Source organism: Ranitomeya variabilis, chromosome 7 (assembly GCF_051348905.1).
Source record: "Ranitomeya variabilis isolate aRanVar5 chromosome 7, aRanVar5.hap1, whole genome shotgun sequence".
In the NCBI taxonomy this organism is placed as follows: Eukaryota; Metazoa; Chordata; class Amphibia; order Anura; family Dendrobatidae; genus Ranitomeya; species Ranitomeya variabilis.
Window position 1 is genome coordinate 88,433,197 of NC_135238.1, and position 25,789 is coordinate 88,458,985.

Genomic DNA, 25,789 nt, shown 5'->3' on the forward strand with positions numbered 1-25,789 from the left:
AGCCATTGGTAAATCCTATCCCTCTTAGAGGTATTGATGCTACACCATTGGCGGAAAATAAACCGCAGTTTTGGACACAGGTAACCATGTGTATGACTCCTGAACATCGGGAGCTGATTCGTTTTCTTGTTCTGCATAAAATGCATGATTTGGTCGTTTTGGGTCTACCATGGTTACAGACTCATAATCCAGTCTTGGATTGGAAGGCAATGTCTGTGTCAAGTTGGGGCTGTCAGGGAATTCATGGTGATTCCCCGCCGGTGTCTATTGCTTCCTCTACTCCTTCGGAAGTTCCTGAGTATTTGTCTGATTATCAGGATGTATTCAGCGAGTCCAGGTCCAGTGCTCTGCCTCCTCATAGGGACTGTGACTGCGCTATAGATTTGATTCCAGGTAGTAAATTTCCTAAGGGAAGACTATTTAATCTGTCTGTACCTGAGCATACCGCAATGCGTTCATATATCAAGGAATCTATGGAGAAGGGGCATATCCGTCCATCCTCTTCCCCTCTTGGTGCGGGATTCTTTTTTGTGGCCAAGAAGGACGGATCTTTGAGACCTTGTATTGACTATCGGCTTCTGAATAAAATCACTGTTAAATTTCAGTATCCTTTGCCTCTGTTGTCGGACTTGTTTGCCCGGATTAAAGGTGCCAAGTGGTTCACCAAGATAGATCTTCGTGGTGCGTACAACCTTGTGCGCATTAAGCAGGGAGATGAATGGAAAACTGCATTTAATACGCCCGAAGGTCATTTTGAGTACTTGGTGATGCCTTTTGGGCTCTCTAATGCTCCTTCAGTGTTTCAGTCCTTTATGCATGATATTTTCCGGAAGTATCTGGATAAATTTATGATTGTTTATCTGGATGATATTCTGTTTTTTTCTGATGATTGGGACTCGCATGTAGAGCAGGTCAGGATGGTGTTTCAGGTCTTGCGTGAGAATGCTTTGTTTGTTAAGGGCTCAAAGTGTCTCTTTGGAGTACAGAAGGTTCCCTTTTTGGGTTTTATTTTTTCCCCTTCTGCGGTGGAGATGGACCCAGTCAAGGTCCGAGCTATTCATGATTGGACTCAACCCACGTCAGTTAAGAGTCTTCAGAAGTTCTTGGGTTTTGCTAACTTCTACCGTCGTTTTATCGCTAATTTTTCTAGCGTTGTTAAACCTTTGACGGATATGACCAAGAAAGGTTCTGATGTTGCTAACTGGGCTCCTGCAGCCGTGGAAGCTTTCCAAGAGTTGAAGCACCGGTTTACTTCAGCGCCTGTTTTGTGCCAGCCTGATGTCTCACTTCCCTTTCAGGTTGAAGTGGATGCTTCTGAGATTGGGGCAGGGGCCATTTTGTCGCAGAGAGGCCCTGGTTGCTCTGTTATGAGACATGTGCTTTTTTCTCTAGGAAGTTTTCGCCTGCTGAGCGGAATTATGATGTTGGCAATCGGGAGTTGCTGGCCATGAAGTGGGCATTTGAGGAGTGGCGTCATTGGCTCGAGGGTGCTAAGCATCGTGTGGTGGTCTTGACTGATCACAAAAATCTGATGTATCTCGAGTCTGCTAAACGCCTGAATCCTAGACAGGCCCGTTGGTCATTGTTTTTCTCCCGTTTTGACTTTGTGGTCTCGTATTTACCAGGTTCAAAGAATGTGAAGGCTGATGCTCTTTCAAGGAGCTTTGTGTCTGACTCTCCTGGAGTCGCAGAACCAGTTGGTATTCTTAAAGAGGGAGTAATCTTGTCAGCCATTTCTCTGGATTTGCGACGTGTGTTGCAGAGATTTCAGGCTGGTAGACCTGACTCTTGTCCACCTGACAGACTGTTTGTTCCTGATAAGTGGACCAGCAGAGTCATTTCCGAGGTTCATTCCTCGGTGTTGGTAGGGCATCCGGGAATTTTTGGCACCAGAGATTTGGTGGCTAGGTCCTTTTGGTGGCCTTCCTTGTCACGGGATGTGCGGTCATTTGTGCAGTCCTGTGGGACTTGTGCTCGAGCTAAGCCTTGCTGTTCTCGTGCCAGCGGGTTGCTCTTGCCCTTGCCTGTCCCGAAGAGGCCTTGGACACACATTTCCATGGATTTCATTTCAGATCTTCCGGTGTCTCAGGGCATGTCTGTCATCTGGGTGGTATGTGATCGCTTTTCCAAGATGGTCCATTTGGTATCTTTGTCTAAGCTGCCTTCCTCTTCCGATCTGGTTCCTTTGTTCTTTCAGAATGTGGTTCGTTTACACGGCATTCCTGAGAATATCGTGTCTGACAGAGGATCCCAGTTTGTTTCCAGGTTCTGGTGATCTTTTTGTGCTAAGATGGGCATTGATTTGTCGTTTTCGTCTGCCTTTCATCCTCAGACTAATGGACAAACGGAACGAACTAATCAGACTCTGGAGGCTTATTTGAGGTGTTTTGTTTCTGCAGATCAGGATGATTGGGTGACCTTCTTGCCGTTGGCTGAGTTTGCCCTTAATAATCAGGCTAGTTCCGCTACTTTGGTTTCGCCATTTTTCTGCAACTCTGGTTTCCATCCTCGTTTTTCCTCGGGACATGTGGAGCCTTCTGACTGTCCTGGGGTAGATTCTGTGGTGGATAGGTTGCAGCAGATTTGGAATCATGTGGTGGACAACTTAAAGTTGTCACAGGAGAAGGCTCAGCGTTTTGCCAACCGCCGCCGCGGTGTGGGTCCCCGACTTCGTGTTGGGGATTTGGTATGGCTGTCTTCTCGATTTGTTCCTATGAAGGTCTCCTCTCCTAAATTTAAGCCTCGCTTCATCGGTCCTTACAAGATATTGGAAATCCTTAATCCTGTGTCCTTTCGCTTGGATCTTCCGGTGTCGTTTGCCATTCACAACGTGTTCCATAGGTCTTTGTTGCGGCGGTACGTTGTACCTGTGGTTCCTTCTGTTGAGCCTCCTGCTCCGGTGTTGGTTGAGGGCGAGTTGGAGTACGTGGTGGAGAAGATCTTGGATTCTCGTCTCTCCAGGCGGAGGCTTCAGTATCTGGTCAAGTGGAAGGGCTATGGTCAGGAGGATAATTCCTGGGTGGTTGCCTCTGATGTGCATGCGGCCAATTTAGTTCGGGCCTTTCACGCTGCTCATCCTGATCGCCCTGGTGGTCTTGGTGAGGGTTCGGTGACCCCTCCTTAAAGGGGGGGTACTGTTGTGAATTAGACTTTTTTGGCTCCCTCTTGTGGTCACTAGTGATATGACTCTGGGATTGTCTTTTCTCAGTTTGGCACCCACCTGGGTCGTTAGTCCAGGGGTGTTGCTATATTAACTTCCTGAATTCTCAGTCTGGTGCCTGGCATCGTTGTAATCAGTTCTTTCTGTTTGCTCCTGTCTGCTGATCCTGGTTCTTGCAAAATTAAGCTAAGTCTTGCTTCCTTGTTTTTTGGTTATTTGCATTGCTCTTATTTTTTGTCCAGCTTGTACTAAATGTGATTCCTTATTTTGCTGGAAGCTCTAGGGGGCTGTGTTATGGTTCTCAATGGCAAGAGAACATAGCCCAGCAAACATAAGAACTAGCTCTTGGAAGGATGGAAACTAAACTGACCATGAACTAAACCTGCCGCACAACTAACAGTAGCCGGGTAGCGTAGCCTGCGTTTTATCCCTAGACGCCCAGCGCCGGCCGGAGGACTATCTAATCCTGGCAGAGGAAAATATAGTCCTGGCTCACCTCTAGAGAAATTTCCCCGAAAGGCAGACAGAGGCCCCCACAAATATTGGCGGTGATTTAAGATGAAATGACAAACGTAGTATGAAAATAGGTTTAGCAAAATTGAGGTCCGCTTACTAGATAGCAGGAAGACAGAAAGGGCACTTTCATGGTCAGCTGAAAACCCTATCAAAACACCATCCTGAAATTACTTTAAGACTCTAGTATTAACTCATAACATCAGAGTGGCAATTTCAGATCACAAGAGCTTTCCAGACACAGAAACGAAACTACACCTGTGAACTGGAACAAAATGCAAAAACAAACAAGGACTAAAGTCCAACTTAGCTGGGAGTTGTCTAGCAGCAGGAACATGCACAGAAAGGCTTCTGATTACAATGTTGACCGGCATGGAAGTGACAGAGGAGCAAGGCTAAATAGCGACTCCCACATCCTGATGGAAACAGGTGAACAGAGAGGATGATGCACACCAGTTCAATTCCACCAGTGGCCACCGGGGGAGCCCAAAATCCAATTTCACAACAGTACCCCCCCCTCAAGGAGGGGGCACCGAACCCTCACCAGAACCACCAGGGCGATCAGGATGAGCCCTATGAAAGGCATGGACCAAATCGGAGGCATGAACATCAGAGGCAGTCACCCAAGAATTATCCTCCTGACCGTATCCCTTCCATTTGACCAGATACTGGAGTTTCCGTCTGGAAACACGGGAGTCCAAGATTTTTTCCACAACGTACTCCAACTCGCCCTCAACCAACACCGGAGCAGGAGGCTCAACGGAAGGCACAACCGGTACCTCATACCTGCGCAATAATGACCGATGAAAAACATTATGAATAGAAAAAGATGCAGGGAGGTCCAAACGGAAGGACACAGGGTTAAGAATCTCCAATATCTTGTACGGGCCGATGAACCGAGGCTTAAACTTGGGAGAAGAAACCCTCATAGGGACAAAACGAGAAGACAACCACACCAAGTCCCCAACACAAAGCCGAGGACCAACCCGACGCCGGCGGTTGGCAAAAAGCTGAGTCCTCTCCTGGGACAACTTCAAATTGTCCACCACCTGCCCCCAAATCTGATGCAACCTCTCCACCACAGCATCCACTCCAGGACAATCCGAAGATTCCACCTGACCAGAAGAAAATCGAGGATGAAACCCCGAATTACAGAAAAAGGGAGACACCAAGGTGGCAGAGCTGGCCCGATTATTGAGGGCAAACTCCGCTAAAGGCAAAAAAGCAACCCAATCATCCTGATCTGCAGACACAAAACATCTCAAATATGTCTCCAAGGTCTGATTCGTCCGCTCGGTCTGGCCATTAGTCTGAGGATGGAAAGCAGACGAGAAAGACAAATCTATGCCCATCCTAGCACAGAATGCTCGCCAAAATCTAGACACGAATTGGGTACCTCTGTCAGAAACGATATTCTCCGGAATACCATGCAAACGGACCACATTTTGAAAAAACAGAGGAACCAACTCAGAAGAAGAAGGCAACTTAGGCAGGGGAACCAAATGGACCATCTTAGAGAAACGATCACACACCACCCAGATGACAGACATCTTCTGAGAAACAGGAAGATCCGAAATAAAATCCATCGAGATGTGCGTCCAGGGCCTCTTCGGGATAGGCAAGGGCAACAACAATCCACTAGCCCGAGAACAACAAGGCTTGGCCCGAGCACAAACGTCACAAGACTGCACGAAGCCTCGCACATCTCGAGACAGGGAAGGCCACCAGAAGGACCTTGCCACCAAATCCCTGGTACCAAAGATTCCAGGATGACCTGCCAACGCAGAAGAATGAACCTCAGAAATGACTTTACTGGTCCAATCATCAGGAACAAACAGTCTACCAGGTGGGCAACGATCAGGTCTATCCGCCTGAAACTCCTGCAAGGCCCGCCGCAGGTCTGGAGAAACGGCAGACAATATCACTCCATCCTTAAGGATACCTGTAGGTTCAGAATTACCAGGGGAGTCAGGCTCAAAACTCCTAGAAAGGGCATCCGCCTTAACATTCTTAGAACCCGGCAGGTAGGACACCACAAAATTAAACCGAGAGAAAAACAACGACCAGCGCGCCTGTCTAGGATTCAGGCGTCTGGCGGACTCAAGATAAATTAGATTTTTGTGGTCAGTCAATACCACCACCTGATGTCTAGCCCCCTCAAGCCAATGATGCCACTCCTCAAAAGCCCACTTCATGGCCAAAAGCTCCCGATTCCCAACATCATAATTCCGCTCGGTGGGCGAAAATTTACGCGAGAAAAAAGCACAAGGTCTCATCACGGAGCAATCGGAACTTCTCTGCGACAAAACCGCCCCAGCTCCGATTTCAGAAGCGTCGACCTCAACCTGAAAAGGAAGAGCAACATCAGGCTGACGCAACACAGGGGCGGAAGAAAAGCGGCGCTTAAGCTCCCGAAAGGCCTCCACAGCAGCAGGGGACCAATCAGCAACATCAGCACCCTTCTTAGTCAAATCAGTCAATGGTTTAACAACATCAGAAAAACCAGCAATAAATCGACGATAAAAGTTAGCAAAGCCCAAAAATTTCTGAAGACTCTTAAGAGAAGAGGGTTGCGTCCAATCACAAATAGCCTGAACCTTGACAGGATCCATCTCGATGGAAGAGGGGGAAAAAATATATCCCAAAAAGGAAATCTTTTGAACCCCAAAAACGCACTTAGAACCCTTCACACACAAGGAATTAGACCGCAAAACCTGAAAAACCCTCCTGACCTGCTGGACATGAGAGTCCCAGTCATCCGAAAAAATCAAAATATCATCCAGATACACAATCATAAATTTATCCAAATAATCACGGAAAATGTCATGCATAAAGGACTGAAAGACTGAAGGGGCATTTGAAAGACCAAAAGGCATCACCAAATACTCAAAGTGGCCCTCGGGCGTATTAAATGCGGTTTTCCACTCATCCCCCTGCTTAATTCGCACCAAATTATACGCCCCACGGAGATCTATCTTAGAGAACCACTTGGCCCCCTTTATGCGAGCAAACAAATCAGTCAGCAGTGGCAACGGATATTGATATTTAACCGTGATTTTATTCAAAAGCCGATAATCAATGCACGGCCTCAAAGAGCCATCTTTCTTAGCCACAAAGAAATAACCGGCTCCTAAGGGAGATGACGAAGGACGAATATGTCCCTTTTCCAAGGACTCCTTTATATATTCTCGCATAGCAGCATGTTCAGGCACAGACAGATTAAATAAACGACCCTTAGGGTATTTACTACCCGGAATCAAATCTATGGCACAATCGCACTCCCGGTGCGGAGGTAATGAACCAAGCTTAGGTTCTTCAAAAACGTCACGATATTCAGTCAAGAATTCAGGAATCTCAGAGGGAATAGATGATGAAATGGAAACCACAGGTACGTCCCCATGCGTCCCCTTACATCCCCAGCTTAACACAGACATAGCTTTCCAGTCAAGGACTGGGTTATGAGATTGCAGCCATGGCAATCCAAGCACCAACACATCATGTAGGTTATATAGCACAAGAAAGCGAATAATCTCCTGGTGATCCGGATTAATCCGCATAGTTACTTGTGTCCAGTATTGTGGTTTATTGCTAGCCAATGGGGTGGAGTCAATCCCCTTCAGGGGTATAGGAGTTTCAAGAGGCTCCAAATCATACCCACAGCGTTTGGCAAAGGACCAATCCATAAGACTCAAAGCGGCGCCAGAGTCGACATAGGCATCCGCGGTAATAGATGATAAAGAACAAATCAGGGTCACAGATAGAATAAACTTAGACTGTAAAGTGCCAATTGAAACAGACTTATCAAGCTTCTTAGTACGCTTAGAGCATGCTGATATTACATGAGTTGAATCACCGCAATAGAAGCACAACCCATTTTTTCGTCTAAAATTCTGCCGTTCACTTCTGGACAGAATTCTATCACATTGCATATTCTCTGGCGTCTTCTCAGTAGACACCGCCAAATGGTGCACAGGTTTGCGCTCCCGCAGACGCCTATCGATCTGGATAGCCATTGTCATGGACTCATTCAGACCCGCAGGCACAGGGAACCCCACCATAACATCCTTAATGGCATCAGAGAGACCCTCTCTGAAATTCGCCGCCAGGGCGCACTCATTCCACTGAGCAAGCACAGCCCATTTACGGAATTTCTGGCAGTATATTTCAGCTTCGTCTTGCCCCTGAGATAGGGACATTAAGGCCTTTTCCGCCTGAAGTTCTAACTGAGGTTCCTCATAAAGCAACCCCAAGGCCAGAAAAAACGCATCCACATTGAGCAACGCAGGATCCCCTGGAGCCAATGCAAAAGCCCAATCCTGAGGGTCGCCCCGGAGCAAGGAAATCACAATCCTGACCTGCTGAGCAGGATCTCCAGCAGAGCGAGATTTCAGGGACAAAAACAACTTGCAATTATTTTTGAAATTTTGAAAGCAAGATCTATTCCCCGAGAAAAATTCAGGCAAAGGAATTCTAGGTTCAGATATAGGAACATGAACAACAAAATCTTGTAAATTTTGAACTTTCGTGGTGAGATTATTCAAACCTGCAGCTAAACTCTGAATATCCATTTTAAACAGGTGAACACAGAGCCATTCCAGGATTAGAAGGAGAGAGAGAGAGAAAGGCTGCAATATAGGCAGACTTGCAAGAATTCAATTACAAGCACACTCAGAACTGAAAAAAAAAAAAAAAAAAAAAATCTTCAGCAGACTTCTCTTTTCTCTCCTTTCTCTGTCAATTAATTTAACCCTTTGAGGCCGGTCAAACTGTTATGGTTCTCAATGGCAAGAGAACATAGCCCAGCAAACATAAGAACTAGCTCTTGGAAGGATGGAAACTAAACTGACCATGAACTAAACCTGCCGCACAACTAACAGTAGCCGGGTAGCGTAGCCTGCGTTTTATCCCTAGACGCCCAGCGCCGGCCGGAGGACTAACTAATCCTGGCAGAGGAAAATATAGTCCTGGCTCACCTCTAGAGAAATTTCCCCGAAAGGCAGACAGAGGCCCCCACAAATATTGGCGGTGATTTAAGATGAAATGACAAACGTAGTATGAAAATAGGTTTAGCAAAATTGAGGTCCGCTTACTAGATAGCAGGAAGACAGAAAGGGCACTTTCATGGTCAGCTGAAAACCCTATCAAAACACCATCCTGAAATTACTTTAAGACTCTAGTATTAACTCATAACATCAGAGTGGCAATTTCAGATCACAAGAGCTTTCCAGACACAGAAACGAAACTACAGCTGTGAACTGGAACAAAATGCAAAAACAAACAAGGACTAAAGTCCAACTTAGCTGGGAGTTGTCTAGCAGCAGGAACATGCACAGAAAGGCTTCTGATTACAATGTTGACCGGCATGGAAGTGACAGAGGAGCAAGGCTAAATAGCGACTCCCACATCCTAATGGAAACAGGTGAACAGAGAGGATGATGCACACCAGTTCAATTCCACCAGTGGCCACCGGGGGAGCCCAAAATCCAATTTCACAACAGGGCTGGTATTCTCCCCCCGGGCCGTTAGACGGTTCGGGGGTTCTTGAATATCCAGCGTGGAAATTTTGATAGGGTTTTTGCTGACCGTATAAGTCATCTTACTATATTCTGCTATTAGTCAGTGGGCCTCTCTTTGCTAAATACCTAGTTCATTCTTACGTTTGTCTTTTCTTCTTACCTCACCGTTATTATTTGTTGGGGGCTTGTATCCAACTTGTGGGGTCTTTTCTCTGGAGGCAAGAAAGGTCTATCTTTTCCCTTCTAGGGTTAGTTAGTTCTCCGGCTGGCGCGAGACGTCTAGAACCAACGTAGGCACGTTCCCCGGCTGCTGCTATTTGTGGTGCTAGGATTAGATATACGGTCAGCCCAGTTACCACTGCCCTATGAGCTGGTTTTTTGTGTTTGCAGACTTGGTATTTATTTCTGAGACCCTCTGCCATTGGGGTCATAACAGTATGCCAGGCCAACATTGAATATTTAATGCATTGCAGAAGTGGGATAATAAGAAAGGAAATTCTGAGTTTTTTTTTTTTTTCTTTCTTCCTCCCCTTTACCTCTGAGTGGCTTATGCTTGCTGCAGACATGAATGTCCAGACTTTGATTACAAGTGTGGATCAGCTTGCTGCTCGTGTGCAGAGCATACAAGATTTTGTTACCAGTAGTCCAATGTCTGAACCTAAAATACCTATTCCTGAACTGTTCTCTGGAGACCGATTTAAGTTTGGGAATTTCAGGAATAATTGTAAATTGTTTCTATCTCTGAGACCCCGTTCGTCTGGAGACTCAGCTCAGCAAGTTAAAATTGTTATCTCTTTCTTGCGGGGCGACCCTCAGGATTGGGCTTTCTCGCTAGCGCCAGGAGATCCGGCATTGGCGAATATTGATGCGTTTTTTCTGGCGCTCGGATTGCTTTACGAGGAACCCAATCTTGAAATTCAGGCAGAAAAAGCCTTGCTGGCTATTTCTCAGGGCCAGGATGAAGCTGAAGTGTATTGCCAAAAATTTCAGAAATGGTCCGTGCTTACTCAGTGGAATGAGTGCGCTCTGGCCGCAAATTTCAGAAATGGCCTTTCTGAAGCCATTAAGAATGTGATGGTGGGTTTCTCCATTCCTACAAGTCTGAATGATTCCATGGCGCTGGCTATTCAAATTGATCGGCGTTTGCGGGAGCGCAAAACTGCTAATCCTCTGGTGGTGTTGTCTGAACAGACACCTGATTTAATGCAATGTGATTGAATTCAGACTAGAAATGAACGGAAAAATCATAGACGTCAGAATGGGTTGTGTTTTTACTGTGGTGATTCTACACATGTTATATCAGCATGCTCTAAACGCCTAACAAGGGTTGTTAGCCCTGTCGCCATTGGTAATTTGCAACCTAAATTTATTTTGTCTGTGACTTTAATTTGCTCATTGTCTTCCTACCCTGTTATGGCGTTTGTGGATTCAGGTGCTGCCCTGAGTCTTATGGATCTGTCATTTGCCAGGCGCTGTGGTTTTGTTCTTGAGCCATTGGTAAATCCTATCCCTCTTAGAGGTATTGATGCTACGCCATTGGCGGAAAATAAACCGCAGTTTTGGACACAGGTAACCATGTGTATGACTCCTGAACATCGGGAGGTGATTCGTTTTCTTGTTCTGCATAAAATGCATGATTTGGTCGTTTTGGGTCTACCATGGTTACAGACTCATAATCCAGTCTTGGATTGGAAGGCAATGTCTGTGTCAAGTTGGGGCTGTCAGGGAATTCATGGTGATTCCCCGCCGGTGTCTATTGCTTCCTCTACTCCTTCGGAAGTTCCTGAGTATTTGTCTGATTATCAGGATGTATTCAGCGAGTCCAGGTCCAGTGCTCTGCCTCCTCATAGGGACTGTGACTGCGCTATAGATTTGATTCCAGGTAGTAAATTTCCTAAGGGAAGACTATTTAATCTGTCTGTACCTGAGCATACCGCAATGCATTCATATATCAAGGAATCTATGGAGAAGGGGCATATCCGTCCATCCTCTTCCCCTCTTGGTGCGGGATTCTTTTTTGTGGCCAAGAAGGACGGATCTTTGAGACCTTGTATTGACTATCGGCTTCTGAATAAAATCACTGTTAAATTTCAGTATCCTTTGCCTCTGTTGTCGGACTTGTTTGCCCGGATTAAAGGTGCCAAGTGGTTCACCAAGATAGATCTTCGTGGTGCGTACAACCTTGTGCGCATTAAGCAGGGAGATGAATGGAAAACTGCATTTAATACGCCCGAAGGTCATTTTGAGTACTTGGTGATGCCTTTTGGGCTCTCTAATGCTCCTTCAGTGTTTCAGTCCTTTATGCATGATATTTTCCGGAAGTATCTGGATAAATTTATGATTGTTTATCTGGATGATATTCTGGTTTTTTCTGATGATTGGGACTCGCATGTAGAGCAGGTCAGGATGGTGTTTCAGGTCTTGCGTGAGAATGCTTTGTTTGTTAAGGGCTCAAAGTGTCTCTTTGGAGTACAGAAGGTTCCCTTTTTGGGTTTTATTTTTTCCCCTTCTGCGGTGGAGATGGACCCAGTCAAGGTCCGAGCTATTCATGATTGGACTCAACCCACGTCAGTTAAGAGTCTTCAGAAGTTCTTGGGTTTTGCTAACTTCTACCGTCGTTTTATCGCTAATTTTTCTAGCGTTGTTAAACCTTTGACGGATATGACCAAGAAAGGTTCTGATGTTGCTAACTGGGCTCCTGCAGCCGTGGAAGCTTTCCAAGAGTTGAAGCGCCGGTTTACTTCAGCGCCTGTTTTGTGCCAGCCTGATGTCTCACTTCCCTTTCAGGTTGAAGTGGATGCTTCTGAGATTGGGGCAGGGGCCATTTTGTCGCAGAGAGGCCCTGGTTGCTCTGTTATGTGACCATGTGCTTTTTTCTCTAGGAAGTTTTCGCCTGCTGAGCGGAATTATGATGTTGGCAATCGGGAGTTGCTGGCCATGAAGTGGGCATTTGAGGAGTGGCGTCATTGGCTCGAGGGTGCTAAGCATCGTGTGGTGGTCTTGACTGATCACAAAAATCTGATGTATCTCGAGTCTGCTAAACGCCTGAATCCTAGAAAGGCCCGTTGGTCATTGTTTTTCTCCCGTTTTGACTTTGTGGTCTCGTATTTACCAGGTTCAAAGAATGTGAAGGCTGATGCTCTTTCAAGGAGCTTTGTGTCTGACTCTCCTGGAGTCGCAGAACCAGTTGGTATTCTTAAAGAGGGAGTAATCTTGTCAGCCATTTCTCTGGATTTGCGACATGTGTTGCAGAAATTTCAGGCTGGTAGACCTGACTCTTGTCCACCTGACAGACTGTTTGTTCCTGATAAGTGGACCAGCAGAGTCATTTCCGAGGTTCATTCCTCGGTGTTGGCAGGGCATCCGGGAATTTTTGGCACCAGAGATTTGGTGGCTAGGTCCTTTTGGTGGCCTTCCTTATCACGGGATGTGCGGTCATTTGTGCAGTCCTGTGGGACTTGTGCTCGAGCTAAGCCTTGCTGTTCTCGTGCCAGCGGGTTGCTCTTGCCCTTGCCTGTCCCGAAGAGGCCTTGGACACACATTTCCATGGATTTCATTTCAGATCTTCCGGTGTCTCAGGGCATGTCTGTCATCTGGGTGGTATGTGATCGCTTTTCCAAGATGGTCCATTTGGTATCTTTGCCTAAGCTGCCTTCCTCTTCCGATCTGGTTCCTTTGTTCTTTCAGAATGTGGTTCGTTTACACGGCATTCCTGAGAATATCGTGTCTGACAGAGGATCCCAGTTTGTTTCCAGGTTCTGGCGATCCTTTTGTGCTAAGATGGGCATTGATTTGTCGTTTTCGTCTGCCTTTCATCCTCAGACTAATGGACAAACGGAACGAACTAATCAGACTCTGGAGGCTTATTTGAGGTGTTTTGTTTCTGCAGATCAGGATGATTGGGTGACCTTCTTGCCGTTGGCTGAGTTTGCCCTTAATAATCAGGCTAGTTCCGCTACTTTGGTTTCGCCATTTTTCTGCAACTCTGGTTTCCATCCTCGTTTTTCCTCGGGACATGTGGAGCCTTCTGACTGTCCTGGGGTAGATTCTGTGGTGGATAGGTTGCAGCAGATTTGGAATCATGTGGTGGACAACTTAAAGTTGTCACAGGAGAAGGCTCAGCGTTTTGCCAACCGCCGCCGCGGTGTGGGTCCCCGACTTCGTGTTGGGGATTTGGTATGGCTGTCTTCTCGATTTGTTCCTATGAAGGTCTCCTCTCCTAAATTTAAGCCTCGCTTCATCGGTCCTTACAAGATATTGGAAATCCTTAATCCTGTGTCCTTTCGCTTGGATCTTCCGGTGTCGTTTGCCATTCACAACGTGTTCCATAGGTCTTTGTTGTGGCGGTACGTTGTACCTGTGGTTCCTTCTGTTGAGCCTCCTGCTCCGGTGTTGGTTGAGGGCGAGTTGGAGTACGTGGTGGAGAAGATCTTGGATTCTCGTCTCTCCAGGCGGAGGCTTCAGTATCTGGTCAAGTGGAAGGGCTATGGTCAGGAGGATAATTCCTGGGTGGTTGCCTCTGATGTGCATGCGGCCAATTTAGTTCGGGCCTTTCACGCTGCTCATCCTGATCGCCCTGGTGGTCTTGGTGAGGGTTCGGTGACCCCTCCTTAAAGGGGGGGTACTGTTGTGAATTAGACTTTTTTGGCTCCCTCTTGTGGTCACTAGTGATATGACTCTGGGATTGTCTTTTCTCAGTTTGGCACCCACCTGGGTCGTTAGTCCAGGGGTGTTGCTATATTAACTTCCTGAATTCTCAGTCTGGTGCCTGGCATCGTTGTAATCAGTTCTTTCTGTTTGCTCCTGTCTGCTGATCCTGGTTCTTGCAAAATTAAGCTAAGTCTTGCTTCCTTGTTTTTTGGTTATTTGCATTGCTCTTATTTTTTGTCCAGCTTGTACTAAATGTGATTCCTTATTTTGCTGGAAGCTCTAGGGGGCTGGTATTCTCCCCCCGGGCCGTTAGACGGTTCGGGGGTTCTTGAATATCCAGCGTGGAAATTTTGATAGGGTTTTTGCTGACCGTATAAGTCATCTTACTATATTCTGCTATTAGTCAGTGGGCCTCTCTTTGCTAAATACCTAGTTCATTCTTACGTTTGTCTTTTCTTCTTACCTCACCGTTATTATTTGTTGGGGGCTTGTATCCAACTTGTGGGGTCTTTTCTCTGGAGGCAAGAAAGGTCTATCTTTTCCCTTCTAGGGTTAGTTAGTTCTCCGGCTGGCGCGAGACGTCTAGAACCAACGTAGGCACGTTCCCCGGCTGCTGCTATTTGTGGTGCTAGGTTTAGATATACGGTCAGCCCAGTTACCACTGCCCTATGAGCTGGTTTTTTGTGTTTGCAGACTTGGTATTTATTTCTGAGACCCTCTGCCATTGGGGTCATAACACATCTGACTGAGCCCTTAGATGTACATCTGTAATAAAGATAAACAACCACCAATGAAGGTGGTAAAGAGTGTGTTCTTGCCTTAAGGCCTTTGCATCAGGCACATGAGGAAAGGTATGAACTATGTTACTTTTCAGGTTCTGGGTAAAAGGCTCAGAGACTGGACAGCTGGGGTGCCATAATGTGGTTAGTTAGTGCTGTGTGTGAACATAATAAAGTTGCTTTAGGTCATTTTTTAGCCTAATCCACTGTGTTTGATCAAAGGTTCTTCCTGTGTTCCTGTGTCAAATCCTTCCCAGAAGATGGTGATGCCATGAGATGATTTGCCCGAGTTGTCACACTTTATATAAAATGACAAATGAATTACAAATTTGCTACAAGATCAAAAAGAGTTTGAAGTGAAAAGAAACTCACCAATTGCCTTCTTTACACTGAGAAGATAATCTTCTTTCATTTCATCTGACAAGATGTTGATACTCTCAGCGTAAACCTTTAAGTGTTCCGGCACCAAATACAAGACATTTTCTAGCCATGAATCTTCCATTGCTGCTACATGTTCTGTGTCAATCCCATGACTTATGTAGTAATTGTACCTCTAATGTGAGAAAAAAAGCAAATGATGGAAACTAAAAATACTATACGGTATTAGCATGTGTTACCACAATCTCAGTTGTCAGGTAGGGAATTTCCTAATTAGGACCTCTAAAACATTTTTTAATTGACAAAATTTGTTACAGTAAGGGTTTGTTCACACTGTGTTTTTTTCCAGCTGCCAAAAATTATGACTTTTGCAGTGAAAGCCTCTTCAACAAATTGTCCTTCTTTGGGAGTTTTTTGAACTAAGCATTTTCTGCAGCAGTTTGGAGATATTTGGTTTTTTTTCTAGAGTATTTTTCCTGGAGGCGGTTGATGCAGCCTTTTGATTGGACAGCATTTTCCGTCAGGAGCAGTTTCCAAGAAATGACATGTACTTTTTTTTTATCCAATCAGGCATTTTTGAAAGTCTAAGCATTTAAAAGATGCACAAAAGCCTGACCATGTGAACAATAAGTTATCTTTACATACAAATGAATAGGAAGAGCATTTTATTAGTGCTTTTTCCATCATTTTTAGGAGCGGAGCTGCTCAAAAAACATTGGAAAAGGACACAGTGTGAACACAGAGGACACAGAGCTTTTTGAGGAGCTGTGTCAGTGGCACAGAGGGCAGGAGCTGGATGCGTAACACAGTCGGCAACTGCCACTATTGCTGTTGTCAATCACTGAGGCCTGTGATTCAGCACTGACCACAAAAAATGCTATAAAAGTCAATGGCAGCATTACAAAAAAAACAAGCCTGCTTCGAAGAAAAAATAAAAAAGCTATGGGTCTCGATACACATTTGTATCACTATAAGGTTGCCGTCACACTAGCAGTATTTGGTCAGTATTTTACATCAGTACTTGTAAGCCAAAACCAGGAGTGGAACAAATAGAGGAAAAGTATAATAGAAACATATGCTCCACTTCTGTATTTATCACCCACTCCTGGTTTTGGCTTACAAATACTGATGTACAATACTGACCAAATACTGCTAGTGTGACTGCAGCCTAATTGTACTGACCTGGAGAATCATGTAACTAATCCATATTTACCAGAATGAACGCTATAAAAACCAAAACCCAAGAAACAACGGCGGAATGGCGTTGTTTTTCATCGCTTCACATCACTTTGGATTTCCCTTCAGGTCATTATATGATAAAGTGAATGTTGTAATTTAAAAGTACAATTTGCTCTTCAAAAAAAAGCTCTTGTACTATGTCTGATAATAAAAAAAAAGCTATGGAAGGAGAGAAGGAAAAAAATGAAAATGCAAAAACTGGCTCCATCCAAGTGTTTGAAGGGGATGACACTTCAGGAAATAACGGCATTTTTGCACGCAGAGTCATTTTTTCCATTTCCTCAGTACTTTTTCAACAAGACTTTGCATACACAGACTCTAAGGGTATGTGCACGCGATGCGGATTTTGCTGCGGATCCGCAGCGTTTCCACAGCTGCGGGTCCACAGCAGTTTCCCATGAGTTTACATTACAATGTAAACCTATGGGAAACCAAAAAACGCTGTGCACATGCTGCGGGAAAAAATGCGCGGAAACGTAGCGGTTTTCATTCCGCAGCATGTCACTTCTTTCTGCAGATTCCGCAGCGGTTTTACTGCTGCTCCTATAGAAAACTGCAGTTGTAAAACTGCAGTGAAATCCGCAAAAAAACGCGGTAAATCCACGGTAAATCCATGATAAATCTGCAGCAAAAATGCAGCGTTTTTGCCCTGCAGATTTATCAAATCCGCTGCGGAAAAATCCGCAGTGGACCATTATACGTGTACACATAGCCTAAGGCTATGTTCACACGTTGCGTTTTTGCAGCTTTTTTTATGCAACTATTCAGCTGCATCTCTCAGTACCAGCAAAGTTTGCGAGATTTCAGAAATTTTTCCTGACTGTTTTGTCAAAGAGCTGCATGTCATTTCTTTTAGCTTTTTTTGCAGTGTTTTTCACCCAATTAAAGCAATAAGTAGTGCAAAAAATGCTGCAAAAAATGCAGGTATCAGGTTTTCAACCTGATGAAGTTGAATCAGATCATTTTTGATGCACTTTTTATAAACTTTATCAGAATGCACAAGAATCAAATGAACCTTGACAAAAACGCAGCAAAAACTAAGCAAAAAATGCAGCAAAAACTAAGCAAAACCTGCTTTTTGTAAGTAGCTTAAACGTTGCAAAAAAAATGTTGCAAAAGCGCAACCTGTGAACACAGTCTAAGGCCGGCGTCACACTGGCGAGTTTTACGGACGTAAGAGCGCAGAAACTACGTCCGTAAAACTCGCATTACATACGGCACAATTATTCTCAATGGGGCTGCTCCTATTAGCCGTATATTACGGTTCAGTATTATACGGCTTTCTACGGCCGTACAAAATCGCAGCATGCTGCGTTTGTCAGCGTATTGCGCAAAAAATTCGCTAATGAAAGTCTATGGGGGTGAGAAAAATACGGATTCCACACGGACCTGCAGTGTGACTTGCGAGAAATACGCAGCGCTGTTAGTGAAAAGTCGGTAATTCAATTGCCGGCTTTTCATTTCTCCTGCACAAACCCGACAGGATATGAGACATGGTTTACATACAGTAAACCATCTCATATCCCCTTTTTTTTGCATATTCCACACTACTAATGATAGTAGTGTGTATGTGCAAAATTTGGGCGCTGTAGCTGCTAAAATAAAGGGTTAAATGGCGGAAAAAATTGGCGTGGGCTCCCGCGCAATTTTCTCCGCCAGAGTGGTAAAGCCAGTGACTGAGGGCAGATATTAATAGCCAGGAGAGGGTCCATGGTTATTGGCCCCCCCGTGGCTACAAACATCTGCCCCCAGCCACCCCAGAAAAGGCACATCTGGAAGATGCGCCTATTCTGGCACTTGGCCACTCTCTTCCCACTCCCTGTAGCGGTGGGATATGGGGTAATGAAGGGTTAATGCCACCTTGCTATTGTAAGGTGACATTAAGCCAGATTAATAATGGAGAGGCGTCAATTATGTCACCTATCCATTATTAATCCAATTGTAGGAAAGGGTTAAAAAACACACACACACATGATTAAAAAGGATTTTAATGAAATAAACACAGCGGTTGTTGTAATAATTTATTGTTCTCGCAATCCATTTGCAGACCCTCGCTTGGAAAAATAATAAACGCACAAGATACATACCTTCTGGTGAACCGTCTCGACCCACGAGGTAATCCATCTGAAGGGGTTAACAAATATTACAGGCAGGAGCCCTGCAAATGCAGCTGTGCTCCGTGCCTGTAATCCCCGGCGAATGAATGAAATGTAGGTCAATGACCTACATTTCCTTCAGTCGCGGTGATGCGCCCCCTGGTGGATGTCCTCATATGACCTGGAGCGTGGGAAAAAGTTCCCAGGCTGCAGTTCATGAGAACATCCAGCAGGGGCGCATCACCGCGACTGAATGTAAGTATAGATCACTGCTTTCCTTTCAGCACCCGGGGGATTACAGGCACTAGCGAGTGGTTTATCGCAGCTCTGCCTGTAATATTAGTTAACCCCTTCAGATGGATTACTTCGTGGGACGTGACAGTTCATCAGAGAGGGTATGTATCTTGTGTGTTAATTGTTTTGCCAAGCGAGGGTCTGAAAATGGAATGAGAGAGCAATAAATTATTACAACAACCGCTGTGTTTATTTCATTAAAATACTTTTAAATCATGTGTGTGTGTGTGTGTTTTTTAACCCTTTCCAACAATTGGATTAATAATGGATAGGTGACATAATTGACGCCTCTCCATTATTAATCTGGCTTAATGTCACCTTACAATAGCAAGGTGGCATTAACCCTTCATTACCCCATATCCCACCGCTACAGGGAGTGGGAAGAGAGTGGCCAAGTGCCAGAATAGGCGCATCTTCCAGATGTGCCTTTTCTGGGGTGGCTGGGGGCAGATGTTTTTAGCCACGGGGGGGCCAATAACCATGGACCCTCTCCTGGCTATTAATATCTGCCCTCAGTCACTGGCTTTACCATTCTGGCGGAGAAAATTGCGCGGGAGCCCACGCCAATTTTTTCCGCCATTTAACCCTTTATTTCAGCAGCTACAGCGCTGAAATTTTGCACATACACACTACTAACATTAGTAGTGTGGAATATGCAAAAAAAAGGGGGATATGAGATGGTTTACTGTATGTAAACCATGTCTCATATCCTGTCGGGTTTGTGCAGGAGAAATTAAAAGCCGGCAATTGAATTAGCGGCTGTTCAAAGATATCGCGCTGAATGAAATCTAAATACAGAATATATATATATGTGTCTCAATGACATATATATATATATATATATATATACTGTATATATGTTTTCCCTAACATTTGAGCACATAAATACATTAGATGTCGGTTTTGCAAGCCTGCGCAAAAATCTCGCAGTACGGATGGCATACGGATTACATACGGAGGATGCCATGCGCAAAATACGCTGACACACCCTGACTACGGATCACTATTTTGGGAACATTTCTCCGTATTACGGCCGTAGTACGGACGTATAATACGTGGCGTATTGTCTTACGCCGAGTGTGACGCCGGCCTAAGGGTATGTGTCCACGTGCAGGAAACGCTGCGTTTTTGACGCTGCGCAGAGCCGCAGCGTCAAACACGCAGCGTCCAGATGTTACAGCATAGTGGAGGGGATTTTATCAAATCCCGTCTCCACTATGCGATGTAAAACGCACCCGGCGGCCCTGCGATAATGGACATGCTGCGCGTCTTTTAAGATCGCAGCATGTCCGTGTACCTTGCAGCGATGCTGCGGCGCCGCAAGGTATATCACAGAGCCCTATGTGTGGGGTGTGATGATGCCGGATGTGTGCAATGACACAGAAGGGGGTGGGGCTTAGGGTGGAGCGGGTTTGCCGCTCTGTCCATACCGCCAGCCATCCTGAAGGTGGATACATAGCACATTCCAAGCAATGTTATTCTATGGAGATTGCATGGCTGTGTGCTTGATTGAACGGCACCTGTTTATAATGGATATGTCTGAAACACCTGAACTCAAAAATTAGGAGGAGCGATATACTTTTGGGAAATTAGTGCGTCAAATTTTTATAGTAAACGCTTATTGTATTACAAAACTGTTTGCTTACCAAAATCTCTTTATCTAATGGAGATGCATCAGAAGATGAGCTAGCTTCATGAAAAGGCTGCACCGTAGCACCATCATTTTTCCTGAAACATGTAAAAATCACAACACAAATTAATAATAAAAAGTCATTGAGCTTTTTTTATTGTTCTACATCTGAAAGTAAAAATAAAATGTGCCACGTTTCTAAAAGACATGCACCACTTTTTGGTATAAAATACTTGTGTACAAGACACAACGGCCATCAGTCAACGCAACAGCAGTAATAAAGCATCTAAAGCATATACATCATAAATCTTTCTAGTAATGAATCCACTATTTCTGAAGTTAATTTTTTGCTTGGAAAGAATAACTTACATTATTATGTCCACAAGGGCACTTCTAAATTGCTCTCGATCTCTCTTTGGGTGGGAATAACTGCTTCTCATAGTTGAAGAAGGTCCAGATGATGAATCCTCATACTTTGGTCTATGCTTTGGAAAGCCGGAGTAAAAGAGTTTGTTTCTTTTGTGCTTTGGGCTGATCAGAAAACCTAAAAAAGTAATGTAGAAATGTAATAATGTGGTGTTAGGCTGTGTGTACACGATGAGGATTTACTGCGGATCCGCAGCGGATTTTTCCACGCAGAAACACTGCAGTTCCGCAAAGTGATTTACAGTAAAATGTAAATCAATTGGGGAAAAAAAATGCTGTGCTGATGGTGCGGAAAATTCTGCACGCAATCCGCTGCGGATCAAAAGAAGTAGCATCCACACAAAATCCGCATCAATTCCGCAACAAAAACGCACAAAATCCGCATAAAATCCGCACCTGCGTTTTCTGCCAGGAGATGCAGATTTTGTGCGGAAAATTCTGCACCCCAATCCGCAAAATGTGCACATAGCCTAAAAAGTAATAAACGTTTGACACGTCTCAGCAGTGGCGCACACAAACAGAAGAGACCCCTGTGCAAGAACAATGTATGGGCCCTTTGCAGTCCAATAGCTCTCCATAATTGCACAATTACACCTGCTTTGGAGGTAAAAATGGGGGGATGTAAAAAAATGCCGGGTATGTAAACTTTTCCGCACAACTGTATTGGGGAGGCTATGTGTTAGTTTTACAAAGTCAAGTGATGCATGTATCCTAGGGATAGAGACTCTAAGGCCGGAGTCACACTACAGCGAGATACGGCCGAGTCTCACATGTGAAATCCCTCCTCTGGTGCCGGCACTCCGGAGCGGAGCGTGCAGCCGCACAGCAATACATGGAGCTGCATGCTCTGCTCCGGAGTGCCAGCACCAGAGGAGGGATTTCACCTGCGAGACTCGGCCGTATCTCGCTGTAGTGTGACTCCGGCCTAACCCATGAACTGCAGTCATGGCGGATATAGTACAGCTCTGAATAGGGCTTATTACACAAAGTATAATATAAGTCATGTTTTAATGCATCGCTTAATTAGGGCTTATTTACCCTCTGGGTAATTTGGTTTCACAAAGTTGGTTCTGAGCCCATACACCATATCACTGAGGATGTGGTCCACGCTGGAGGGCCCGTAACTTTTTTAGCTACAACTCTGCTTTTAGCTTGTACTATTTTATCAGGACTTGCTGATGACCTTGTAGTTGCCATCTTGGTCTTGAGGAAGAGAGGCAAACATCTCTAAAGCTCAGGGGATAAATATCGGGCCCACTGGTTCTCAGGCAGATGGTACTGCCTGCAGGCGCTTTCAAACCCTCGCAGAAATATGTCCAAGTCCCCATAGTTTTCCATTACAGGAAAATGCTCAGGACGGGTTTAAAGGGAACCTGTCACCCCCAAAATGGAAGGTGAGCTAAGCCCACCGGAATCAGGGGCTTATCTACAGCATTCTTTAATGCTGTAGATAAGCCCCCGATGTATCCTAAAAGATGAGAAAAAGAGGTTAGATTATACACACCCAGGGGCGGTCCGGTTCTGGTCCGATGGGCGTCACGGTCTGGTCCGGCGCCTCCTATCTTCATCAGATGACGTCCTCTTCTTTTCTTCACGCTGCGGCTCTGCTGCAGGCGTACTTTGTTTGCCCTGCTGAGAGCAGAGCAAAGTATTGCAGTGGGCAGGCGCCGGCCTTCTCTGACCTTTCCCGGCGCCTGCGCACTGCAGTACTTTGCTCTGCCCTCAACAGGGCAGACAAAGTACGTCTGCGCCAAAGCCGCAGAGTGAAGACAAGAAGAGGACGTCATCGTAAGAAGATGGGAGGCGCCGAAGCGCGACGCCCATCAGACCAGAACCGGACAGGGACCGCCCCTGGGTGAGTATAATCCTACCTCTTTTTCTTATCTTTCAGGATACATCGGGGGCTTATCTACAGCATTCCAGAATGCTGTAGATAAGCTCCTGATGTCGGTGGGCTTAGCTCACCTTCCATTTTGGGGGTGACAGGTTCCCTTTAAAGATGTTGGCAGGGCTAGGCTCACTGTTTGATTAGGTGAATTGCTTCTTCTGGATTCAGGCTGACTCCAGCTGGTACTGGGGCTCGTCTTGTCACTCTCGCTGGTCTCTCTCAGCCTCTCGGTCGGCTTGGGCCTGTTGCTCTGCTTGTTCTTGGAATTTCAGAATCAGCTTCAGACGTCCCCCACGATCGTCTGTGTCGAGTTGTTGCAAGGCCACCTGCTGATGGGGGTCCACGCTACCCTGGTTGCGGGTATGGCTGGCATTCAGAGGTGTGACCTCTGCAGCAGCGTCACCTACACCTTGGCTGGCCTCCCCTTCATCAGGGCTCGAGTGACGGACTGGCTCTGCATCACCTTGCAACAGTTTAGCAGTCATTTGATAACTGGTTTTGCCCATGGAGTCAATCCGTCTCATCGTACAGATAGCAATAAGAGTATCCTTGGACTTCTGGTTATACCAGAGCTATCCAAGAGTAGCCATCATTGCCAAAAAAGATAGGACAGAAAAACAAGAGAGGGGGAGGGGTGTAACTGTGTAACTGCTACATGTACAGTATTGTCCCAGATAAAAAAAATTATAACACTGAGTATGAATTCTCTAAACTTTGCATTTAATTCTTGCAAGAACCGTGCAAGTTTTCAGTAACAGGTATGATTTCTCAAACCAGACCATTGACGTTCTGTAATATCCCACAGCTGCCACTAATTGTGAAAGACCGCAGCCAAGGGGGTCGTAACTGAACCCACCTGCTGTTATCTTTGGAGCGAACAGCTCTCTGCAGCCCCCTATCGACTGAGCAATTACGTGATTGACCGATGATCAATGGAGGAGGCCGCAGGCTGTTTCCACTAATAGGAAGGTTGTCAGGAAACTAACAGTGAGATTATGATATATACACCTCTAATTCCAAAGCATGGAATATGTGTATATACCACCCCGATACCTTTACTGCTAAGGCTAGGGTCACATTGCGTTATGTGACCGCGTTTAACGGACTACGTTACACCGCGGCATAACGCGGTGTTAACGTAGTCCGTTAACGCCGCCATAGCCTGTAATGGTGATCGCGTCGCTAGCGCCCGCCCACATTGGGCGTGCACTAGCGATGTGCCGTCATTTGAGTGACGGACCTCGGACACTGCTTGCAGCGTCCGCGGCGCGCCCGAGGTCCGTTCCTCGCTAGTGCAGATCGGGGATCTGCACTAGCGGGGACGCCAAACGCGGACCCTAGAGAAGCATTGCGTTAGCGCAATCCGCTAGCGCTATGCGCTTAACGGATTGCCCTAACGCAATGTGACCCTAGCCTAACCCAAAACTACTTGCTGCCACCATCATTCATATATACAGGCCGACTGGACGCCTGACAGGTAGCGTATTGGTTCGGGGTGCGGTTTACTGAACAAAAGGAATATAACTATTATATTTTTATTTAATCCAGAAGGATGGGCAGTGTTTATAAAAAAAATACGCAAGATTTTACAAAGGGAACAAAACAATACAGCATATACAGTTACTATGCCAATCAAAGAGATGATTCAGCTTAGCGAAGAAGAGCGCTTCGATTGGAGACGTTCAGTGAAAGGGATTCATGCATACAATGATGTGTATATCTCTACAGGAACTCAGACCATAATTTGCCTTGACCTTTTATCAGCAACTGAGTTAAACATACACACACCCCGTGATGACCTCAAGTGGGCTGGGTTGTGGGACGTTCTCAGCCCTTCAGGATTTTATGAAATTCCCAACTTATGAGATATTTTAACTCCTGACAATCGCAGATGTTCGAGATCGCCGCCATATTTTTTTACCTTTCCATAGATAGTGAACATGACATGGCTGGTGTCAGTTATCTGGCCATTATTGATTTGAGACTTATAGGCAGGTGTTATAGTAATAGAAAACATGTATATTCCTCTGCGATTAGCCCTGAAGTCGAAAATGTATGTCCCACCACTATCGGATCTATACAAACTCCAATATTTCTACTTGGACCCTGGAGCTGGGTTGGCTATTGAAGAAAAGCTAATTTTTACGTCAGAATGTATTTCCTGGTGACAAATGAGACTCCGCCAGTTTTCTATATCTGCGTAAACACATGTACCTTTTGTAATCTAACTCTCTGAAAAAACCTTTCCTTTCTTACTTACCTGTCCCTGGAGGCTAGAATTCCACAGGAATTTTAATTAAAATGGTCACTTCCCAACTATACCTAATTTCCTCTAAAATAAAATACATTTACATTTGTGGGTGTAATGTGTAAACATGTGGAAAAGTTCACAGGGTATGAATACTTTTTCAAGGTACTGTATGTAGAGTTAGGCTACGTTCACATTTGCGTTGTGCGCCGCAGCGTCGGCGCCGCAACGCACAACGCAAATAAAAACGCAGCAAAACGCATGCACAACGCTGCGTTTTGCGCCGCATGCGTCGTTTTTTTCATTGAATTTGGACGCAGCAAAAATGCAACTTGCTGCGTCCTCTGCGCACCGACGCGGGCGCCGCAGCGACGCATGCGGCGCAAAACGCAAGTGCGCCGCATGTCCATGCGCCCCCATGTTAAATATAGGGGCGCATGACGCATGCGGCGCCGCTGCGGCGCCCGACGCTGCGGCGAGGACCGCAAATGTGAACGTAGCCTTAGCGAGTAGAGAACTTTGTTCCCAAAACCGCATCAAAAATTAAAAAATGCCTAAAAGCAATGAACAAGTACTTGAACAGAATTTATTCTAAAAATATATCCATCTAGATGGTGGCCCAATTCTAACGCATCGGGTATTCTGGAATATGTATGTAGTTTATTTATAAAGATTAAAGAATAATGCAATGAATACACCACTATTTTCCGGGTAAAATATATACATTATCATTAAATTTTATTGCTCATAGAACTTAATACAACTGAAAGAAATTTTTAAACAGATCATCAAAATATATAAACCATTACATGAATATCTAACTGTATTTAAATAAATCATCGGACGAAAGAAGTACATCGACACTATAATATATTTGTTAACAATATCAACTCAAAATATTTTTGTACACCACATTGACTGACTAAACATGTTCAGTAAACGTGAGTGAACTATGTTGCACTGTGACTGACA

The 25,789-nt window shown here is 45.3% G+C and overlaps 1 protein-coding gene across 2 annotated transcripts in view; it reads right to left on the reverse strand.

The window, feature by feature from the left end:
- DNAH7 (dynein axonemal heavy chain 7) overlaps positions 1-25,789 on the reverse strand; it is a 564,416-nt gene that overhangs the window by 475,826 nt on the left and 62,801 nt on the right. For both annotated transcript variants that reach the window (XM_077275383.1, XM_077275384.1), the window contains exons 4-6: positions 20,625-20,799; positions 20,272-20,353; positions 14,991-15,171 (exon numbers count right to left, since the gene is read on the reverse strand). In XM_077275383.1, coding sequence (XP_077131498.1) covers positions 14,991-15,171; positions 20,272-20,353; positions 20,625-20,799 — 438 coding nt within the window. The remainder of the gene's footprint in view (positions 1-14,990; positions 15,172-20,271; positions 20,354-20,624; positions 20,800-25,789) is intronic.